This window comes from Ylistrum balloti, unplaced genomic scaffold (genome assembly GCF_031769215.1).
Source record: "Ylistrum balloti isolate Yb309-2 unplaced genomic scaffold, AGI_CSIRO_Ybal_v1 Utg369680, whole genome shotgun sequence".
Lineage (NCBI taxonomy): Eukaryota > Metazoa > Mollusca > Bivalvia > Pectinida > Pectinidae > Ylistrum > Ylistrum balloti.
In genome coordinates, this window is record NW_026781921.1 from 1,539,693 (window position 1) to 1,559,441 (window position 19,749).

The 19,749-nt window shown below is 33.7% G+C and overlaps 1 protein-coding gene across 1 annotated transcript in view; it reads left to right on the plus strand.

Annotated features, from left to right (window-relative positions):
* Positions 1-4,686: 4,686 nt before the first annotated feature.
* LOC132564611 (potassium channel subfamily T member 2-like) overlaps positions 4,687-19,749 on the plus strand; it is a 44,270-nt gene continuing 29,207 nt past the window's right edge. The window contains exons 1-6 of the mRNA XM_060229261.1: positions 4,687-4,751; positions 11,835-11,923; positions 13,019-13,093; positions 15,551-15,633; positions 16,519-16,615; positions 17,565-17,657. Of these exons, the coding sequence (XP_060085244.1) occupies positions 4,689-4,751; positions 11,835-11,923; positions 13,019-13,093; positions 15,551-15,633; positions 16,519-16,615; positions 17,565-17,657 (500 nt within the window). The 5' untranslated portion in view covers positions 4,687-4,688. The remainder of the gene's footprint in view (positions 4,752-11,834; positions 11,924-13,018; positions 13,094-15,550; positions 15,634-16,518; positions 16,616-17,564; positions 17,658-19,749) is intronic.

The following is a 19,749-nucleotide window of genomic DNA, read 5'->3' on the forward strand; positions in this document are numbered from 1 at the left end:
GGTACACATGGTCTTATTCTTCCTGTTTTTCCCTGTAGTCTCCATGCAAATCTATGTTTTGTTTTGTATTTTTTTGTTTTTGCTGTTTATGTCTTTTATTTTGTGTACTCTTGAGATCCATGATAACCTTTTTGTCATAAAAACTTCTTCAGCGTCTTATGCCTACAAAGTTTCATAAATTTGTTAAGAAAACTTGTTTCTATGACTGATAAATTTGAAACATAAACACCTAAAAAAATCCGGAAGTTCCATACCATTAAAGTTCCGTGCCGGTATTAGATATCAAGACTGCATTTCCGCCAAGAAAAAAAATCGATTATTTGACAGGTACTTAGCAGACGCTCACATTGTCTTGTCCGTAACAGTTGTTCAATCTTTCAATGCTTCAGGTGTCCGTTACAAATACAAGTTGTTTTCTATCCGTTTATAAATGGTTGTTAGTACTGTAGGCATATCAAACGATTACACTTGTTCAAACACATTTGTGCATGTACATATTATGAATGCTATCGTTCGGATGAATTTCATAGACCAAAGCTTTACACTTTTTCGCTGAGATTTCTTTTTATTTTACAACTGTATGGCTCCAAAGTATATGATAAGCAAATAAAAAAAATGTTTAAGTTCATTCCGTGCTGGGCTAAACGTTTCAGCGATCAGCTAATCAATGTGATATATGAAATTTGGCTTTGTTGGAAAATTTGACAACTTTGAATTTCAATACACAATAACATTAATTGCTCATGAGCCCTGTGTGCAATTCTACACAAATCAATGCAGTCCATATTAACAACATAACATAACACCATCAAATTCTTCATTTTATATGATTTTTGTTGGTCATCAACCAAGGTTGTGTACATGTACATAAGCTTACACAGTATTTTTAAAACACAAGGCAGACTAACAATGTTCAGGAGTAAAACTTCAGTATTTCCAAACTTCTTTGAGTTCCATCAAAATTCTATGAGTACAGGTCTTGGAACTTCTATGTAGATTTATCAATCTTTAATGTAGTTAATGTTCACACCTTATTTATCCGTTTAGATTTTGGTGGTCACTTATCAGTGTTAAAAGTGAAAGGCCACCCTTTATCTCTTGCGAAATAAAAAAAAACTTTCATACACGATATGTCATGAATTCTTCAAAAGATTTTATTTTGGTGGTCATTGCACAAAGTTAAAGTTCAAAGGTCACACTTAACCACTGATCGAATTAAAACCCTCGTGTGATATCTTGTGAACCTCTCAAACAGTTTTGTATAATTATTAATTTACACCATATATCATAAGATCAGGATCTATATAACCTGTCGCTACCTTTAAAAATACATGTACAGTGTATCTCATGAACCTTTCAACAGTTTTTGTTAAAAATAAAGAGAGCAGAGAGTGGGATATGTCTATGTTAGCCCTTGCTCACACAGTTGATATTTTTTTTCAAATTTGTTTGTTTCATATAGGAGAACAAATGTCATGACCTGGTCTACCACCTTCTAATCTCTGGTGTAAAAGTGCATCACTAGACATTGTAGACCTGCTGCATAAGGTAAGTACATGTACCACCTCATAGCAACATGTAAGTATGTATGTACCACCACATAGCAACAAGTAAGTATATATGTACCACCACATAGCAACAAGTAAGTATATATGTACCACCTCAAAAATGCTTATAATGAAGATATCATCTTGTTGAATATTGGTTTATATGCATTAAATCAGCAGTAAACGATGTTCTGTATATTGGGATGAGAAATAGTTTTTTTGTAGTATGTGTATTATATAACTATAGTATTTTTTAGGTATATATAAGGACCAAATAAGCATATGCCATGACATTGCGTTTGGCCTCTGTCATATATTCCATTTCAACAATTTCTTCTCAATAACCAACTGGCAAAAAATTATGATATTTGGCTGGTAGATTGCTCGAATGAAGTTTGACAAAGTTTGTGAAAAGAAATTACCTTAACCCATACTCAAGGTCATATGGGTCAAAATTGCATCATCTCATGTCCATCTTGTCTGTCTTGTCCCGAATCAATAACATCATTTTAGTAATTTCATTTCGTCAGGGATTTTGATCAAACTACACACAGATGTCATATATGACAATACCTTGGAGGTGTTTGTCTTTCCCATTTTCAAGGTCAAGGTCACCATTCCTATATGTATAGTTGTCAAGTAGTGGTTGTCTAACTTATATAGAGATATATCTTCTAATCAATCTAATGTTGATGTAATATAGGTCAATATAAACAGATTGAAAACTTTGTTTTCTTTTGCATGTACCTCCGTTTTTATCAGTGTGATGGAAGAACAAGCAGGTTGACATATTATCATACCAACATTCATATTAATTTGATAAGTTTGATATGGAATGTTTCTTTCCCTATCTGTGATACTAAGAGATTGTATCCGGTGAAAGTTAAGGCTACAAGTGCGATGTTTAGTCCTGAGTGTTATATCCTGTTTAAATCATTGTGCTTTTCAGCGATAATTGATGGTTCAAGTCTGAGTAATTAAAAACTGTGTTTGATTGGTTTATAGTGATGCACATGTTTATAGATAAACTTTCATCAATTTCAAAAAAATATTTATGAAGATCTGGTCAATATGGTACAGGATATTTGATGCGTCTCTAATTGATTCAAGTGCTGCAGAGTTTCCTGTTCGGACACTACCATCAACAGAGAAATTGACATAATTCGAGATCTAAATTTCACGTACTCTTGTGCTCTGGAAAGTAAAATACTGGAAAATCAGTTGTCAGATCTCCATTCATGCATGAACTGGATCGAATCTTATTTTTATTGCTGAATATTTATGGTTGGTTGACGAAATGTAATGAATAACCACTAGACTGTGGCAATGCTGATGATTTGACTGACAGCTGGGTATATAATGAAACTTAGGTGTACAGTAGAAAGCTTCAACTATGCAAAAAAATAAGTCACAGGATCAAAGTAAACATGATATAATGCTGAACTCATTTAAGTGTAAAACTAAGTGGTTGATTTTCTTTAAAAGATACAGAAAATTTGATTCATGTTACCTGTACAAGTAATGGATTTGGATTGATGATGAGAACATGAAGAGGTATTCAAGGATATTTACAGTAATATCTTGAAAACATCAGTGTGAATTTGATAGTTTCAGTGGTTGCTGCGTAAATGTGCTTGGGAAAAATTGACATGCTTTACATTTTAGAAATTGAAAAAAGTTACTGATGCAGTAATTTGATTTTAAATGGAGACTTGTAACATTTTACTGTAAAGGACATTTCATCCATCCATTTGGAAATCTGTTTACTCAGGAGACTTGTAACATTTCACTGTATTAAGTAAAGGACATTTCATCTATCCATTTGGAAATCCGTTTACTCAGGAGACTTGTAACATTTCACTGTATTAAGTAAAGGACATTTCATCTATCCATTTGGAAATCACTGTATTAAGTAAAGGACATTTCATCTATCCATTTGGAAAGTTTACTCCAGAGACTTGTAACATTTCACTGTATTAAGTAAAGGACATTTCATCTATCCATTTGGAAATCTGTTTACTCAGGAGACTTGTAACATTTCACTGTATTAAGTAAAGGACATTTCATCTATCCATTTGGAAATCTGTTTACTCAGGAGACTTGTAACATTTCACTGTATTAAGTAAAGGACATTTCATCTATCCATTTGGGAATCTGTTTACTCAGTGTGTTATTCCAAGAGTGTTGGCGTGGAGATGTTTCTGTAAGGTGTAACTTACTGCTTAAGTGTGTGAGAACTGAATCACTGTTGATAATATTATTTTTCTGGTATGAAACACATATGGAAACGATGGCCCTTTAATGTAAATCATTATGGGTCACAATCAATATTTGGAATACCAGTTTGATTTTTTAGCTGAAATATTGCTAGGGTTAAATCTATTAACTTGTAAGATAAAAAGATAAAGAAAATTGTCTTTAAAAAAATGATATTGGAGAAAATTTGGATAGAATTGTATTTTAATCGAGTGCTGAGACGAAGATTATCAGAATTTGCTTACTAAACCTCTGTTGTACAATTACAAATAGGTTTAAATTTTAAGACTTCAAATTGTGTATAATTTCATTAAACACATTGATGTGTCATTCGAGGAATGATACACACCTACGCTATACCATGAACACATCAGACGCGGGACTTGTGGTGAGTGAGGTAATCATATCATGTGGATTTCATGTGGATGGATGAAAGTCACAGGTCAAATTTAGGATAAGATTTAATCTAAATTTTCACATTGGATGTTAGCTTGGACTTTGTATAATTTTATGGAGTCAGTGATACAATGATAACTGCCAGGAGGAACTGCCTGGAATCAAAACATTATTGAATTTCTGAATATCATCATAATTTGTAAGTTTCCACTAAGTAAGAGTTCTGGAACTTTGTCTTCCTGAAGTCATGAAAACTTCTTGTCTTTCATTGTTGTACATTGGAGTGAAATCTGAAAGCAAATACTACTTTGGAATGAGTCTTGATTTGGACTTGTGATTAAATTTGTGACATCTCCAATCATGATTCCGTGGATGGGAAGAAAGTTGAAGCAGACAACCTCTGCTGAGGTGAAAAACAATAACAAGGAAAGTCCCATTGTACCTGGACTGGGCACGGATGATTCTTACATGTCCAATATCACACAGAACATGCAGACAATGGTCCTAAACACCAAAATTCTTGGGGCTTGTATTTTAATGGGGGACAAAAAGGTGAGTTCCTGATGCACAGCATTGACTTGTCCGTCAAACTGAAACAGCTGTTTTTACTTTTGTTGCAAATTCTCTACTTTGCATACCTTATTTCATCCATAGACCTTTTTCTGAACCATCAACCGCCTGTATGACATATGATGAGTGATAAATTTTCTTAATCTGGTCTGATATACTGTCACTGCCTTCAGGAAAGAAATTGACTCTAAGTTAACCTAATATACACTTGTATATGTCAATGGTGATTACATGGAAATTTCTGAATCTTGTATAATATTGGTTAATAGAATCGCTAGATCTTGTCTAATATATGCCCTGGTATGTCAGTGGGAAGGAAGCCCCTTAATCTTGTAATTGTGTGCTCTGTTATTTCAACAGGGAAGGGAGTCTGTATATCTTGTCCAATGTTTGCCTGGGTATGTCGGTATGGAAAGGAGTCTCCAAATCTGGTCTGGTATATCGTTTACTGGTAATACACAACAAGCAGAGAATGATACTGGAATTTTGTCAGTTGGAGGTGAAATCCTTTCTGTCTGATGTCACATTATGTCTAGAAAAATTTAGTCAATAAATTGGATCTCGTTGGGAATTTTAGTCAATAAATTGGATCCCGTTGGGAAATTTAGTCAATAAATTGGATCCAGTTGGGAAATTTAGTCAATAAGTCAGGTTCATTGGGAAAATGTATTCAATAAATAAAATTCATTGAGAAAATGTACTTGGTCAACCTGGTGGTTGAAATGTAGTCAATAAGTCCAATATATTAAGGAGTTACAGTTGGAATCTCAAAATCTGGTCTGATAAACGTGTCGTGACCAAAGAATCTAAATCAGATCATTGTTTAACAGTCTGAAAATCCCAGGTATAGATACTTACCCATGGGGTAAGTAGAATTTCTTAGAAATAACCCATAAAAGGAAAACATTCTGACTGAAAGAACTTCATTTAATATGGAGTTGTTTTCCATTTTAAGGTCAAGGGCTAAATAGGTGATAAAAATAAGCTGTGCATACATGCATCCATAACTTGAGGCTTATGAACCATGTATCTTGTGAACTATTGAATAGATCTACTTCATAAGACCATCAAAATACACCATTAAAAAGTGTACAGCAAATGAGAGATACTTTCAATTGGAAGAGGTCCTTAAGTCCCATATCAACAGTGCTTTAGATCTGGAATGAACAGAAAAATAACTTAAGTTGGATTATCTTAATGAAGATTGAGCTGCCATTGAACATCTTGTTGATAAAATGGTGAAATGAGATTACATCAGCTGACAGCACGATCAGTGTGTTATTGCCTATTGTATATTCTAACAGCTATGCTAAAGGATGTATACAATTAGATTATATAAAATGTAACTCAGTGCTTAATTGTTACTCCTGACAAAGGGTGAACTTTGACCCGCCAAATGTTTAAAGATTTTAAAAGAATAGCTATGTGTTCTGTGAGTACGTATTGAAACTTGCTTTATCATCTCATTAAAATGCATGCATTGTTTAAGAATAACTTAAGGTAGGATTAAACACACGGATATATATGCATTGTACACCAGTGATAGGAGCCTAAATGCAGTGGTATAACTCTTATAGCCATGCTGTATAATATGTACACAAAAATATCCATCGCTGTCCGAATGACAGCCTCAGGAAGTGATCATGTACTCTGTACATAAATACTATATTGTAAGAGTGGCAAGCTTGGATGTGATACAGATGTGCTGCTCGAGTGTGACTTCGGAGAATTTTAATGTATATAAATGAAGTATCAACATGGAAAAGCATCAACATGATAATATTAATTGACAGAATCAACATTTTGTTGATATAACGTCATGTTAAATGTGTCATTGTAATTGGATAAAAATCTTGTTCTGTTAGTAGTTAAATACTTGTAACATTACAAGCAAGCTATATCAGACTTTTCTTCTTTAGAAGTGAGAAAAATCTGTGGAACTCTGTCTGATATATTGGATTTATGTGATGACAAACTGTCATATGCAATTAAAAACTGATTGACGGGTTTGGAGTGGTTTAATGGATTTAGGTGTAGTGTTTAAGGTTTTCTCAGATTTTAACCTGTACATCGACTTGACTGTGCCAATTTTTATCTAGCAATGGAGAAGAAGAAGAAAAAGGTAATTTGAGTCTTTCAATTAATATTTTCTTATCAGATTTTATTGTCAATGAAATTTTGATCCAGAAGATATATATAGGTGAGTCATCACATATAATTAGATACATAACAGGAAATGTTCATGTGTAATTTATTTTTTTGTTTGAAGCCTAACAGCTATTTCATGGGTATAAGCTTTTTTGGTCATTGAAGGGGATGAAATTGTTGTGGTTGCATACATACAAATAAAGGGAGATAACTTTCATTAATATTTTATTAATAAAGGTCCCTTATTCCCTACTGAAATAGGAAATAATCACAATTGCTGGAATTGTTATGGGAATCACAAATGATGGACACCTGACTTGTTATGGGAATCACAAATGATAGACATCTGACTTGTTATGGGAATCACAAATGATGGACACCTGACTTGTTATGGGAATCACAAATGATGGGCACCTGACTTGTTATGGGAATCACAAATGATGGGCACCTGACTTGTTATGGGAATCACAAATGATGGGCACCTGACTTGTTATGGGAATCACAAATGATGGGCACCTGACTTGTTATGGGAATCACAAATGATGGGCAACTGACTTGTTATGGGAATCACAAATGATAGACACCAGACTTGTTATTGGAATCACAAATGATGGGCACCTGACTTGTTATGGGAATCACAAATGATAGACACCAGACTTGTTATTGGAATCACAAATGATGGACACCTGACTTGTTATGGGAATCACAAATGATGGGCACCTGACTTGTTATGGGAATCACAAATGATGGGCACCTGACTTGTTATGGGAATCACAAATGATGGGCAACTGACTTGTTATGGGAATCACAAAAGATAGACACCAGACTTGTTATGGGAATCACAAATGATGGACACCAGACTTGTTATGGGAATCACAAATGATGGACACCAGACTTGTTATGGGAATCACAAAAGATAGACACCAGACTTGTTATGGGAATCACAAATGATGGACACCAGACTTGTTATGGGAATCAAATAAATTAAAATTCAACTTAAATTAATGAAGTTATAGTTTAGACATTATCAGATTACCATGATGATTATCAACAAAAAGTGTACAATGCATCATGACTTCAGCCAGAGCAAGCTTTTTGGACCACAAATCAAGTTAGCCATTACTTTGTGAAATGACAATTGAAATTTGCCTGTAAATATGAACATTTCAACAAAATAAATCATATAAGACGTTGAGCGACAAATACTTAGGTCTGAAGTATGAATTTAAATGCTCTCTCTGTAAACATCTTTGAAAAACCTCCCCCTGTATCTTTGACAATGATACAGATTTAAATCATACTGAAATTATACTCGAACCAACCTTGACCACTATCTATATAAAACTTATCCTGAATTACAGCTGCTGAAATGTACAAATATTCCTGCATGTGACGTTTTCACCTCCTTGGCCCATTTTCCTAGTTTCACTGTAACAGTTTACGTAATGTATACAAAATCAAAAGTACATCAGCATAGAGATTGAAATGTATTTAGTATGCAAATAGCTGTTTAATGTAAATCCATTTTTGCAGTCTATGATTTGTGTATATATATATATCCACAGATTATTTTAAAGTCATTATACCTTTATAGATCTATTTAATGTTTCCTGAAAGAAAGACAGACCTTTGATACTGACAACAGTCCACCACATCAGTATGTTAGTCTGTTGGGGTTATCAGGGAAAAAGCTTGCCACATGCTTTCCAGAGAGATAAGGTTAAATATCTTTTTCCTTATGACAGCCCCATCAACAAAGTATTCAAAAATAAGGGATTTAAGTAGGCTCAAAACACACCTTTGATTTCAGAGGATGCAAAGTTGAAGCTGACATGGCTCACCTTCACATCAGATTGAAAATTCATCATCTAAAAAATTATCAAAAGGCCACAACCCTGTGTATATTAGGGCGTTGATATTATCCAATATGGAAAAATAAAACCCATCACATGTATTCTTAAGTCAAGTATGTATAATTATAATTGTATTTCTCATATATTTCTTATGTATTAAAAGGAAGCAATACATTATTTCTGACTGCAAAGTCAGGTGTGGGCTTATTGCAGAACAATGAAATTTCCTTTGTAATTCTACTGAACAGTCTAGAGATGTGTGTGGGCTGATAACCAGACATGGCTTTATTACTTTGTGGTACAAGTTTTAAGGTTTCTTTAATGAAACCCTGTTGTTATTACAAATACTACAAGGCTGTACAATGATAATACAGGTTTGAAATTGCCTGATCATGCTGAAGTTAACTGTCAGTGACCTTTAAATTCCATGGGAAGTTTTAAGTCATGAATAAGACATGTGGTTTACCTGTGTGTATTGGAGCCCTGTTACCTAATCACAAGTAAAATAGAGGTAAACCTTACAGGTGTGTTAATATTGATAACAATGATCTATAGTCAAACCACCCTTTCCTGTTACATACTGACCTAACTTGACTCAGCAATGCTAGAAAACATGTGGGATCTGTTGTTTAAAAGTGGAAAAAGTGATAAATAAAAAACCCACAAAATAAATATTATTTTTAATGTATAGAAAATGAAAAATGACCATCAGCTAGCTGGTATCATGTTGTGCAAGGTGACAGAAAAGATATGCTTTTAGAAATAAATGAGGTATCGAAAAAATGTAGCTCCGATTGAAAGTCCCATATAGCTGATAATGAGATAACTTGTATCCTTTATGCATGGTTGTCAGTTCATTTCTTGGGAAGGCGGAGAATGATCGCAGCCTTAATCCAGGACAACAAATTTTTAAAAAAACATATATATGTTTTACCACAATTCAGCAAGCAAGAATTGCATGTAACATATTAAAATATTAAACAAAATATTGATAAGTTTACCATTGAATTTAGATAAAAGGATAATACCGTTTATATAAAAGTGTGTTGTATACATTGATATATAGGTTTTGTGATATCTTCATGGAATATTTCTATATCTAATATGTTCGTCAGAAATATGCAACTTAGATATTTATAATCAGTAACTACTGCATTATGACAAATGTTTCAGACTTCAGTATGTAACATAATGTCTTGACAGACAATTAGGAATTCTCTCTGTTATCACAATTTCTTATCATTACTTGTTTGATAATGTCAGTGGTTGTTTACCAGGGGCCTGCACTGTATTTGACAACATAGTAATCATAAAAAGATTGGAACATAATTGGATATGTGTAAGTCTGTTTTAATATACACAGATTGAAATTCTTTAATAAGAAAACAAAATTGGTTGGCTGTCATGCACCATACTTGGAGCACCAGTTTATGTACATAGTGGAAATGTATTTATAAGAATACAGACTGTTTAACCTGTTCACAGCCTTTGATGTGTAAGGCATACGAAAATCCACAAACAGTTACAACTTGTTAATACACAGTGGACTCCTGTTTAGAGGTGAATCCCACCTGGGGCTAAAAATAGCGTCAGGAGATGTTCTGTTTGGTAGCTGTAGGTGTACTGGAGTAACGGTACAGGTGTATGTTAATTGTTACTGTACCTGTAAACACCAGATCCTGATTGATGAACACAACATTGCAGGCCTGGCCTAACAAGTGAAACAGATAAACATATATAGGTGTGGTAAACATTTTGAAATTAAGGAACGGCTTTTCTTTTATGTATTCCTGTATGTAAGTAAATAACGTCTGTATGAAGTATTCTTTATTTACTTTGCTGTTCAGGTAAATCTTTCTGTAAAAATTATTATATAAATGGTCACAGTAAAAAAAATCTGAGTAACCTACATCTAGGTAATTTATTATGTGTAATGATGAATTAAAATATGTGTGTTATAATATGTACTTAAGGTTTATGAAGGATTATAAATATCCTTCTAAACAATAATAGTGTAGACAAAAAGAAAGTTTTAAGTCTGACTGTATACACTACATTCTTTTATCACCAGTCTAGAGTAGGATGTTGCTGAACTATAGGGTAGGATGATTCTGATGTCTAGGGTAGGATATTTCTGATTTCTGGGGTAGGATGTTTCTGATGTCTAGGGTAGGATATTTCTGATGTCTAGGGTAGGATGTTTCTGATGTCTAGGGTAGGATATTTCTTATGTCTAGGGTAGGATATTTCTGATGTCTAGGGTAGGATATTTCTGATGTCTAGGGTAGGATGTTTCTGATGTCTAGGGTAGGATATTTCTGATGTCTAGGGTAGGATGTTTCTGATGTCTAGGGTAGGATATTTCTGATGTCTAGGGTAGGATGATTCTGATGTCTAGGGTAGGATATTTCTGATGTCTAGGGTAGGATGTTTCTGATGTCTAGGGTAGGATATTTCTGATGTCTGGGGTAGGATGTTTCTGATGTCTAGGGTCGGCAAACTACCTAGATGTGATCAAAGCAATGTGTAGATTTCGTCATGTAGTAAGTTCTAATTAAGGTAGGCAATGATTTCAAATTGGCAACAGTTCTGATTGTGTAACATAGCAATAATTTACAAAAGAAGACAAAACATTTAAATTGGTGACACTCTCACCCCTTACTTATTTGATGAGTGCACATAATCGGACTTGGTGATATTTTCACTTTTTATCTACCTGATGAGGGCATAGTTCAATAGGATATCATTGGTTTGAGAAACTGGAGTGGTGAATGATGACACTATGTTGGGTTTGATTTTTCCCATCCGATGGAATATTGTGTTCCTACAAGGATTTACCTACTACACCCGAACAGACAATCCTTATTGGCATTACAATAAAAGCTGTGCTTTATAATGTTATATTTTGAATGTTTAAACGATATGTAAACTAAAGTGTTTGCATTCCTTTCCTACTAGAGTAAAGACAGATTTTCTTCTTTCCAGTGAAAAGGAGAATGAAACTGAAAATGTGGTATGACCAAAGAAAACTAATAATAAAGTTAATGTTTGTCTGTTATGACAGGAGGACATGGCGTCTGGCGGAAAAGACGTGTGCGATGGAATCGATCTCAAATGGATGTATGACTCGGATGATTCTGACGACAATGAATGGTAAAAATAGAATTAATACATAACCACTTATATTAAACGAATACAAATCATTCGATGCCTTCTGATCACTAACTGGATGTTCCTACTCCAGAATTATTTTGTTACATTGCTGTATGTTTATCACTTTCTTGGGATTAGCAGCAAATTTGATCCTTACATCAGACCCTTAGCCAGAGAAGTGACAGGTCAAAGGTCAAAGGTCATGGTCACCATATCTATAAGTTTGTGGATCATGTTATGTTGCATTAAGTTTTTTCTGGGTATTTATGTCATCAGAGTCAAGATAACCTATAGCCATCTTGTTTCATTTACTTCAAACGTCTTCTCAAATTCCATCAGTTCGATTTGGCTGAAATTTGCCTGTAATTATTCAGAGATAGTCTGTGCCTAGTTATTTTTTGGTCAGTCTAAATGCAATATGATAAATATATTTTAAACTCCTCAAGTTTTCCTGAGATTCACCAGTTGGATTCAGCTCAATCTTGCATGAAAATATATCCTGTGGTGGTTTAATATTCATAGTCTCATTAAATGCTGTGTAAATTCAACGATACCAGGTACTGCGAAATAAGCGTATATGCAGATAATGGTTTCGTCCACCATTTATAAAAAAAAATTGTTCTTTACCATTGTTGATTAAATAATGTTTAGGATATTGTTGACACATAAATTCATTTTTAATAGGTTTATAAAGATAAAATGTGTGTTATTATACTCGCTTTAAATATTAAAACTGCCTTGTTGTTATTGAAATTAAATATTAGTAAGATATGTAGACAGGTTCACACAGGTGTTTATGTAATTTACCTGGTGTTATGTCTTCCTTAACATGTGTCCTACAAAATGCACCAGCAATACACACTAGTTTGGGACATGTCATTCTATTTATCAGGCAATAAACCTTTACATCACTGTTGTTGTTCAATAGAACAGCAAATGTTTTTCCATCGTCTTGTGAGAGTGACTGAAGCCTCAAACATTGAGTCACAGATAGTATAGGTTTATTGCAGGACAGTTTTTAGTGATCATATCTATGATGTTATGTGTATGTTTGCATGTGTAAATTATATGTTCAGACAAAATACTCACTTTCAGGAAGCGGAGAAATTCTAAGTTATTCCGTCGAGTTCGACAGTCGGGCTCTATAGCTGTAGATTCACCAGTACATGGGTAAAATTCTGAGTTCTCCTTGACTTTACATTAAACAGTGTGGTCTCTAATTAACATAGATTTGAATTCTGTAGTCATACACTAACTAATTAATTTACTTTAATACCTTATTATACCATTATCTGTCAGTGGCATGGAAAAGAGGATGGAAATCCTAATTGGTGTAAAACCACTGCTCTTTCTTTAACCATGGTAATTTTATAGTATCAAAGTAAAGTTTGTAGAAATTGGATCTAAACATGTTCATTTAAAGAAAGATCAATGAAGGCATGTTTACCTCAATATCAAGGGGGGACAACTGATTATCTAGTAAGTTTCATCTCATAAATGTGAGAAAATTCACCTAGAAAAATAATCAGCTGCTGAAATGAATTTCAACTTGTACATATGAACACTGCTATTGTAGGGTATTTGATGTAACAGGATGGAATTGCTTTAATAACTTAAGTTATGATACTTTAACTTGTGACATGTATCAATTAAATTTCAAATTTTATTAGTATATTTGAAAGTATCAATATCATATTACATTATTGTAGTGTGTAAACTTCATGTCAAATTAGTACCCGTCATGTCAAATTAGTACCCGTATATATATATATATATATATATTTTTTTTTTTTTGACTATTTGGAATTAAGAAAAATGAAATCTTTTAGTTGTTTTGTATAATAGGTACACAACTTATTTGGGATTTTCTCCACGAATATTATAATATTCACTGAGAAATCCTGAATTTTACTGGTGAAAAAACAAATACATTTGATGGTGACAGGTTTTCCTGCTATTGAACCCTTAGTCCCCTGTCTGCTAATAAGCCCACCATATCTTGTTCTGTGGAAAATCAAACAATGGTAATGTCGTAGTTTTGTAATAAGCCCATGAATCCATTGTTATGTATTCAGGATATCAAGTCACATGTAAATCCACATCAATGCTTGTAGTTCTTTTAATCCTCTATCATTCACATCTTTCCTACAGTGTTCTTGACAGATGAAATATGGTATTCAACAGACAAACTTTCCACTCATTATGTGTCCTCAAGATTTTCAGGGAAGCATATAGTCACTGCCTTGTCTGTCCACCTGTCCGTCCATCTTTCTGTCCATCCTTTTGTGTCCGGAGCATGACTTCACCCACAGTTAAGCAAGGATAATGAAACTTGGTGTATACTGGTACATTGGACATACTAAGATGATGTGCAGTTTACCAACTTCAGGGTTTTTGATCCCTCAATTATAGAGTTATTGCGCTTTGTTAAAGATATCTTGTCCAGAGCATAGCTTTGCTTACATTTAAGGTAGGATAATGAAACTTGGTGTATACATTTATCTTACTAAGATAATATGCAGTATACTAAATTTAGGGTCTGTGACCCCTTATTTACAGAATTATTCCCATTTGTTAAAATTTTTATGTCCAATAAAATCTGTTTTGGGGAGCATTCATCAGTTTCACTGAGACTCTTGTTTTCTCTATTTAAGATATTTTCTGATTATGTTCTGAACTATATATATAGAGTTTTAGTCCCTATGTACCTAAACCTTACCTGGTGAGCCCATCCGTATCTTTCAATCTTCAGTAGATTTATAAACAAATACTATGCATTGTCCTGTGATAAGCCCACCCCTGGGAAAGAGTTATGAAATACTTGACTCCTTGGATTTATTATAGGATATATATGATACTTTGAACCATTAAAACTTATGAAATATTTCACAACATAACTCATATTCTGAATATTATATTTTTCATTATAACTTTCATCAGTGTTTATAGTGAGTAAACAATCGTTTGCACTACTTATCTTCTCTTGTTGTGTAGATATTTCAATAAATTCTTAGAATTCTGAATTTTTTCTAACTTTTTTCAGAATACATCTATTCCACCTTCAAAATATATATGTTATAGTTCATTCATTTGCATTTGAATGTGAATCAAATTCCAAGATATAATGCAATACATAAAATATACATTTTGTATGAGTGCTATATATTTTATATTTGTTCATGCGTGAATTCACAAAATTAATTTTAATTTAACTGCACACTAAACATGATACTACATATGCTGAGTACTGGCAAGTTCTTGTTTATATTCCAGTTTTATGATATATAAATTCTCTTCATCGCTTGCATCAGTCTCTTATTATTGTAAGATACAATACAGAATCTTTGAAAGTTTAAGCAATATTTTCCATTATTTTGCAGGGCTACCATTCCATAGAAACATTTACTCATTAAGTGGTAGCATTTGAAGAGTGCATTCATTTGTATCTGTAATTTTAGAGCTGCATGTGTATACATCTTTTACCTATATTACCAGGGTTACAGATTTCAGTTTTGAAATATTACTCTCACTCATTTATTTGAAGGAATAGAACCTCATCAATTAGCAAATGTTATTTCTTAATTTGTATCATGAAGCGAATCTGTCATAAAACTTTGTAATTTCCAGCTCTGCTCCTGTCAAGGACCTCAGTCATGAGGTGTCGTTTCGTGGACGACTACGTAAGGTCATTGTTCGGAATTCTAAAGCCAGTAAGTACTAAGGTCCTTCACTTTTCTAAGAAATTATTTTTTTGTTTAAGTTTTCATTGGTAAGTAAGGTATTTGCAACTCTACTGCAATGGGATGAAGGCATTGTCAACAGCTGATTGGATTGTCCTGAAAATTGTTTTTATAGTGTTATCACACTGAAATATCACAAACTGATAGCATTACACTTTGACTGGTAACATTACACTGACAAAGAGCTAACTTTCCATTGAAAGTTTAGTAAAGAGCAGCATACACCATTATGGTGAGATGTCTTACTACAATAAAGATATATCATTGGAAAATAAATAAAGCTCATTATTATACATTTGTTTATGAAACAAAACTTGGATTTCAATGTCAAAGTTACAGTCACTATTTGTAAACTCTATATCCTACTGTTGTCCATCTGCAGCCATTTGGAAAAACTTGACCATAAAAAAAAAGCTGCAAAAGGGCAATTACTTCATTTTTTTTAAACAAGTAATTTAACTTGATATCATTAAAGGTATAAGTTAAAACTTGAAAATAACTGTTCTTCAAGTAAATTAAAACAAACCCAAATATTTGGTTTGCTGCATGTCTTGATAGTGGTACATATTGTAGCAGATGTGTGGGATACAGAAGGTCAGGAAAATCAGGCTTCAAAAATCAGGTCACATTATTGCTATACTGATTGGTCCTCACAACAAAGATATTTCAGGTTTAAAATCTCTAAACTTTGAATATGATAGATAAAGTGTTAAAAATACAGATCACATAAATTTCCATCTGATGATGGAGAATTCTTTTATTTTAGTTTACAACCTCAAAAGCAGAGAAACATTTACCTGAGTAACTGGTAAATAAATTGACTGTCTGAACTCAACATTGTTTCTTTGCCCACAGGATTGATAGGTACAATATTCGACATTACAATTAAGTCTTTGATGTGCTGTCTCTACTTCCTCCGAGTTCAACTAGATGACCACACAACATATCATTGGTACGTAAAACACAACATGTTACAGTGTTTTCCTGAGCGGAACAGCTTTAGTTTACCCTGGCACCATAATCTTGTTAGGAGAACCTTCTCGCAGTTCAATTATGTCTTAATTGTGTGTGACAATAAATTTAATGACATACAGCTTTTCCATGAGGTAGGTTAGTGGCATTTTATTAGGTCAAATAAATATTGCTAAATTTCCATGATTTATATATTTTTATGAGACAGATATAATCATGTTTTTTATATCAAGTACCTCAAAAACTGTGTTTAGTTTGAAGTATTTCATTGGTCCCGGCCAAATTTCACACTAAACATTTAAACTCACTTAAACTGAATACTCAGATAGCTCATAGTTTCCCCACATATGATCTGTAATAACAGATCATGTGATGGGCATGCTATGGGACAATAACATTGATTTATTAGCTGACCTGGTCCGGTGTCCAGTGTCAACTTTTTTTAGGGGAAGAAAACACAGTTGGTATTTTAAAAATATTGGTTCTCAGCCCTCAGGGGCCTGAGGGGATGGAGCCAAAAAGGGGAAATTTTTTGTTCTTCTGTAGAGATGATTGAATTTTTCTTATATTTGGTTTACAGCATTTTTGGATGTAGGAGAATCAATTTTGTTTAATTTTTTCAGTCTCCTTGGGCAGGAGGGTAGAGGGAGGGGAGAGGCACTGTAGGGAAAATAGAGCAAATTCTTTAAAATTCTTCTTCTGGAGAAATATCTGGATGTTGTCGTAAGATGGTCTTAAGCATGTGTCATTAAACTAAAATCAATTTTGTACACACAGTGGATCTAAGCCACCTGGGGCAGGAGGGGTGGGGCCCAGTAAAGGAAATAGAGAAAATTGTTAAAAATCTTTCTTTTTATGTATGAAGGTTGGATTCTGTCCCAATTTTTTCATCCTGAATTGCTGTTGTATACTGTGTTCTGTTGTTACAGTGGAGGTGAGGCATGCTTGAACAATACCCTACCTGATGTCAACCCTACTAATCAGGACGACGGTATGGTTCACTCCTCTGCAGCCATCAACTGGTATTTACTGCACTTTTGTTGTTTTATCCTAATTATGTAATCCTGAATGTATTATCTACACTTCATGAAAGTCCATATCCAGGTAATCTGGTTACCTAGCCCCAGAATCATGACAAACTTCTTTACTATCTCTGCATATTTCTCATGCCTTTACACTAAGCCCAAAACTTATGTGGGATTCACATAATTGTGCTGACCATTGAGAGACAATCTTCATCAAAAGAGGTTTTCACCTCATGAATATCCATAGCAATGTGTAAACAGCATGCACAAATCCCTATCTTTCTTTTTGAGCAGTCTGAGACAGGACAATGATAATCACTGGTGTATTTTATTACCTTAGTTCCTACCAGGTAGCTTATTGTTAATTTTACATAATAATTTTATTGCTTTCAATAACACTGTCACAGTGTACATAATCTGTGTTTTAATTAATAATCAGTCAGTGCTCTGTGTGATGCAAACATTTGTATACAGCACTATGACTGACAAGGATGATTCCTCATTGCTTTTTTGGTGGGAAGAAGGGCCAGAACCATTCTGAATAGGTCAGTCAGTCTGAATTTGACTACATCTAATATACAAGAACTTTAACATCTTGATATTTTGATATTCATTTCATGAGGGTGACGGGGGACAGAGTTACACTCAAAATATTTGAAATGGAAAAAAACATTCAGGTTAGGCAAACCTGCAAGTTGTTTGGAATTTACATGGTACCAGGTTGCCAAAAAACTAAGAGTTGTTATTCGAAAATTAAAAGGTTTTTGGACAATTACTATTCTTGTCAGGTGGCTGAAGGAAGTTTCAGTGTTCTCTGCTAATGACATTTCACACTTTAAAGCAATGTTGAAATTACATACTGCTATGAATATTCATGAGGTATATACTGGTACTTCTTTGGATGGAGAGAGCCTCTCATTGGTCATTGAGGATATGTTATATGTGAAACCCTCTTATCTTCTGGCTATCAGTTTAAAGAATGATCCTCTTCCATCATATCCTATGGGATACTTGGAGGGAGGGGGCATTTCCTGGCCAAATGCTTGGACATAACCTAGTCTGGAATCTAATCGGAAAATCTTATTCCTGCAGCATGTATTAGTGTTGATTGTGTTTGAAGTATTTTATGCACAGATTTTGGTTTAAACAACCACCTGTTGCCTGTTACACTCTATTTTTGTAGTCCTTTATTTATATGCCAAGGTTTTGTTACAGTGTCCAAGGTTTAAGTATTAGACATCATATTCTTTAACTTGTAAATATTTCAAATTATACACAATGTGTATTTGAATTGTAAGAAGAAGAAAAAACATCCCGGAACCTTGAAAATTTGGGGTTTCCAAGCATGGCTCAAGTTGTGCAAAGGTTAGTTAGAGTTAAATAATGTTAAGTGAAACATTCAAATTGCTTCCATTGATAAAAGAAGAGTGTTAAATGTAAAATAAACACTCAAAACATGTCAATCTGACTTGTTTCAACAAACCTATAGCTCAGAAATCATAAGGAATATTTCCAATTTTGTTTGATTAGTGTTTTAAAATTTGTGCTAACCTGCGGTTATCTTAAACCAGCATTTGAACAACTGGGACTGGTGTTTGCTACAACATGAAATCGTCATTCTGCATATTTGTGTTGTTGTTTATTTTTGCATGTATGTAGGTAGTGTGAATGTATGACAAATTCTCATGGTGACATATTGCAATCCCCTTTTGTCTGACAATGTCCAGTGTTAGTCCAGCGTTCGTCATGCTTTGTTAAACTTTACACATTTTCAATTTCTTCTGGAAATTCCTTGGACCAATTATACTGAAATTTTACAGAAACCTTTCATGGTTAAAAGTAAACCAAAATTGTAAATTGTAAGGTCTCCTCCTCAAAGGGCCTGAGTGGTGGGAACAAAAAAATGTCAAATTGACTGAAATTTCAAAAAACTTCCACTGAAGACCCCAAGGTTTTACATTTCCCCCTGGAGAGGGGATAGAGTTTACTGTAATATTTATGTAGGAAAATCACATTCTCTAGCATAATTAGATAATTTTCTTTTAGAAATAGTTTAAAGTTGGTTAGAATTATTAGTGTAGGATAACAG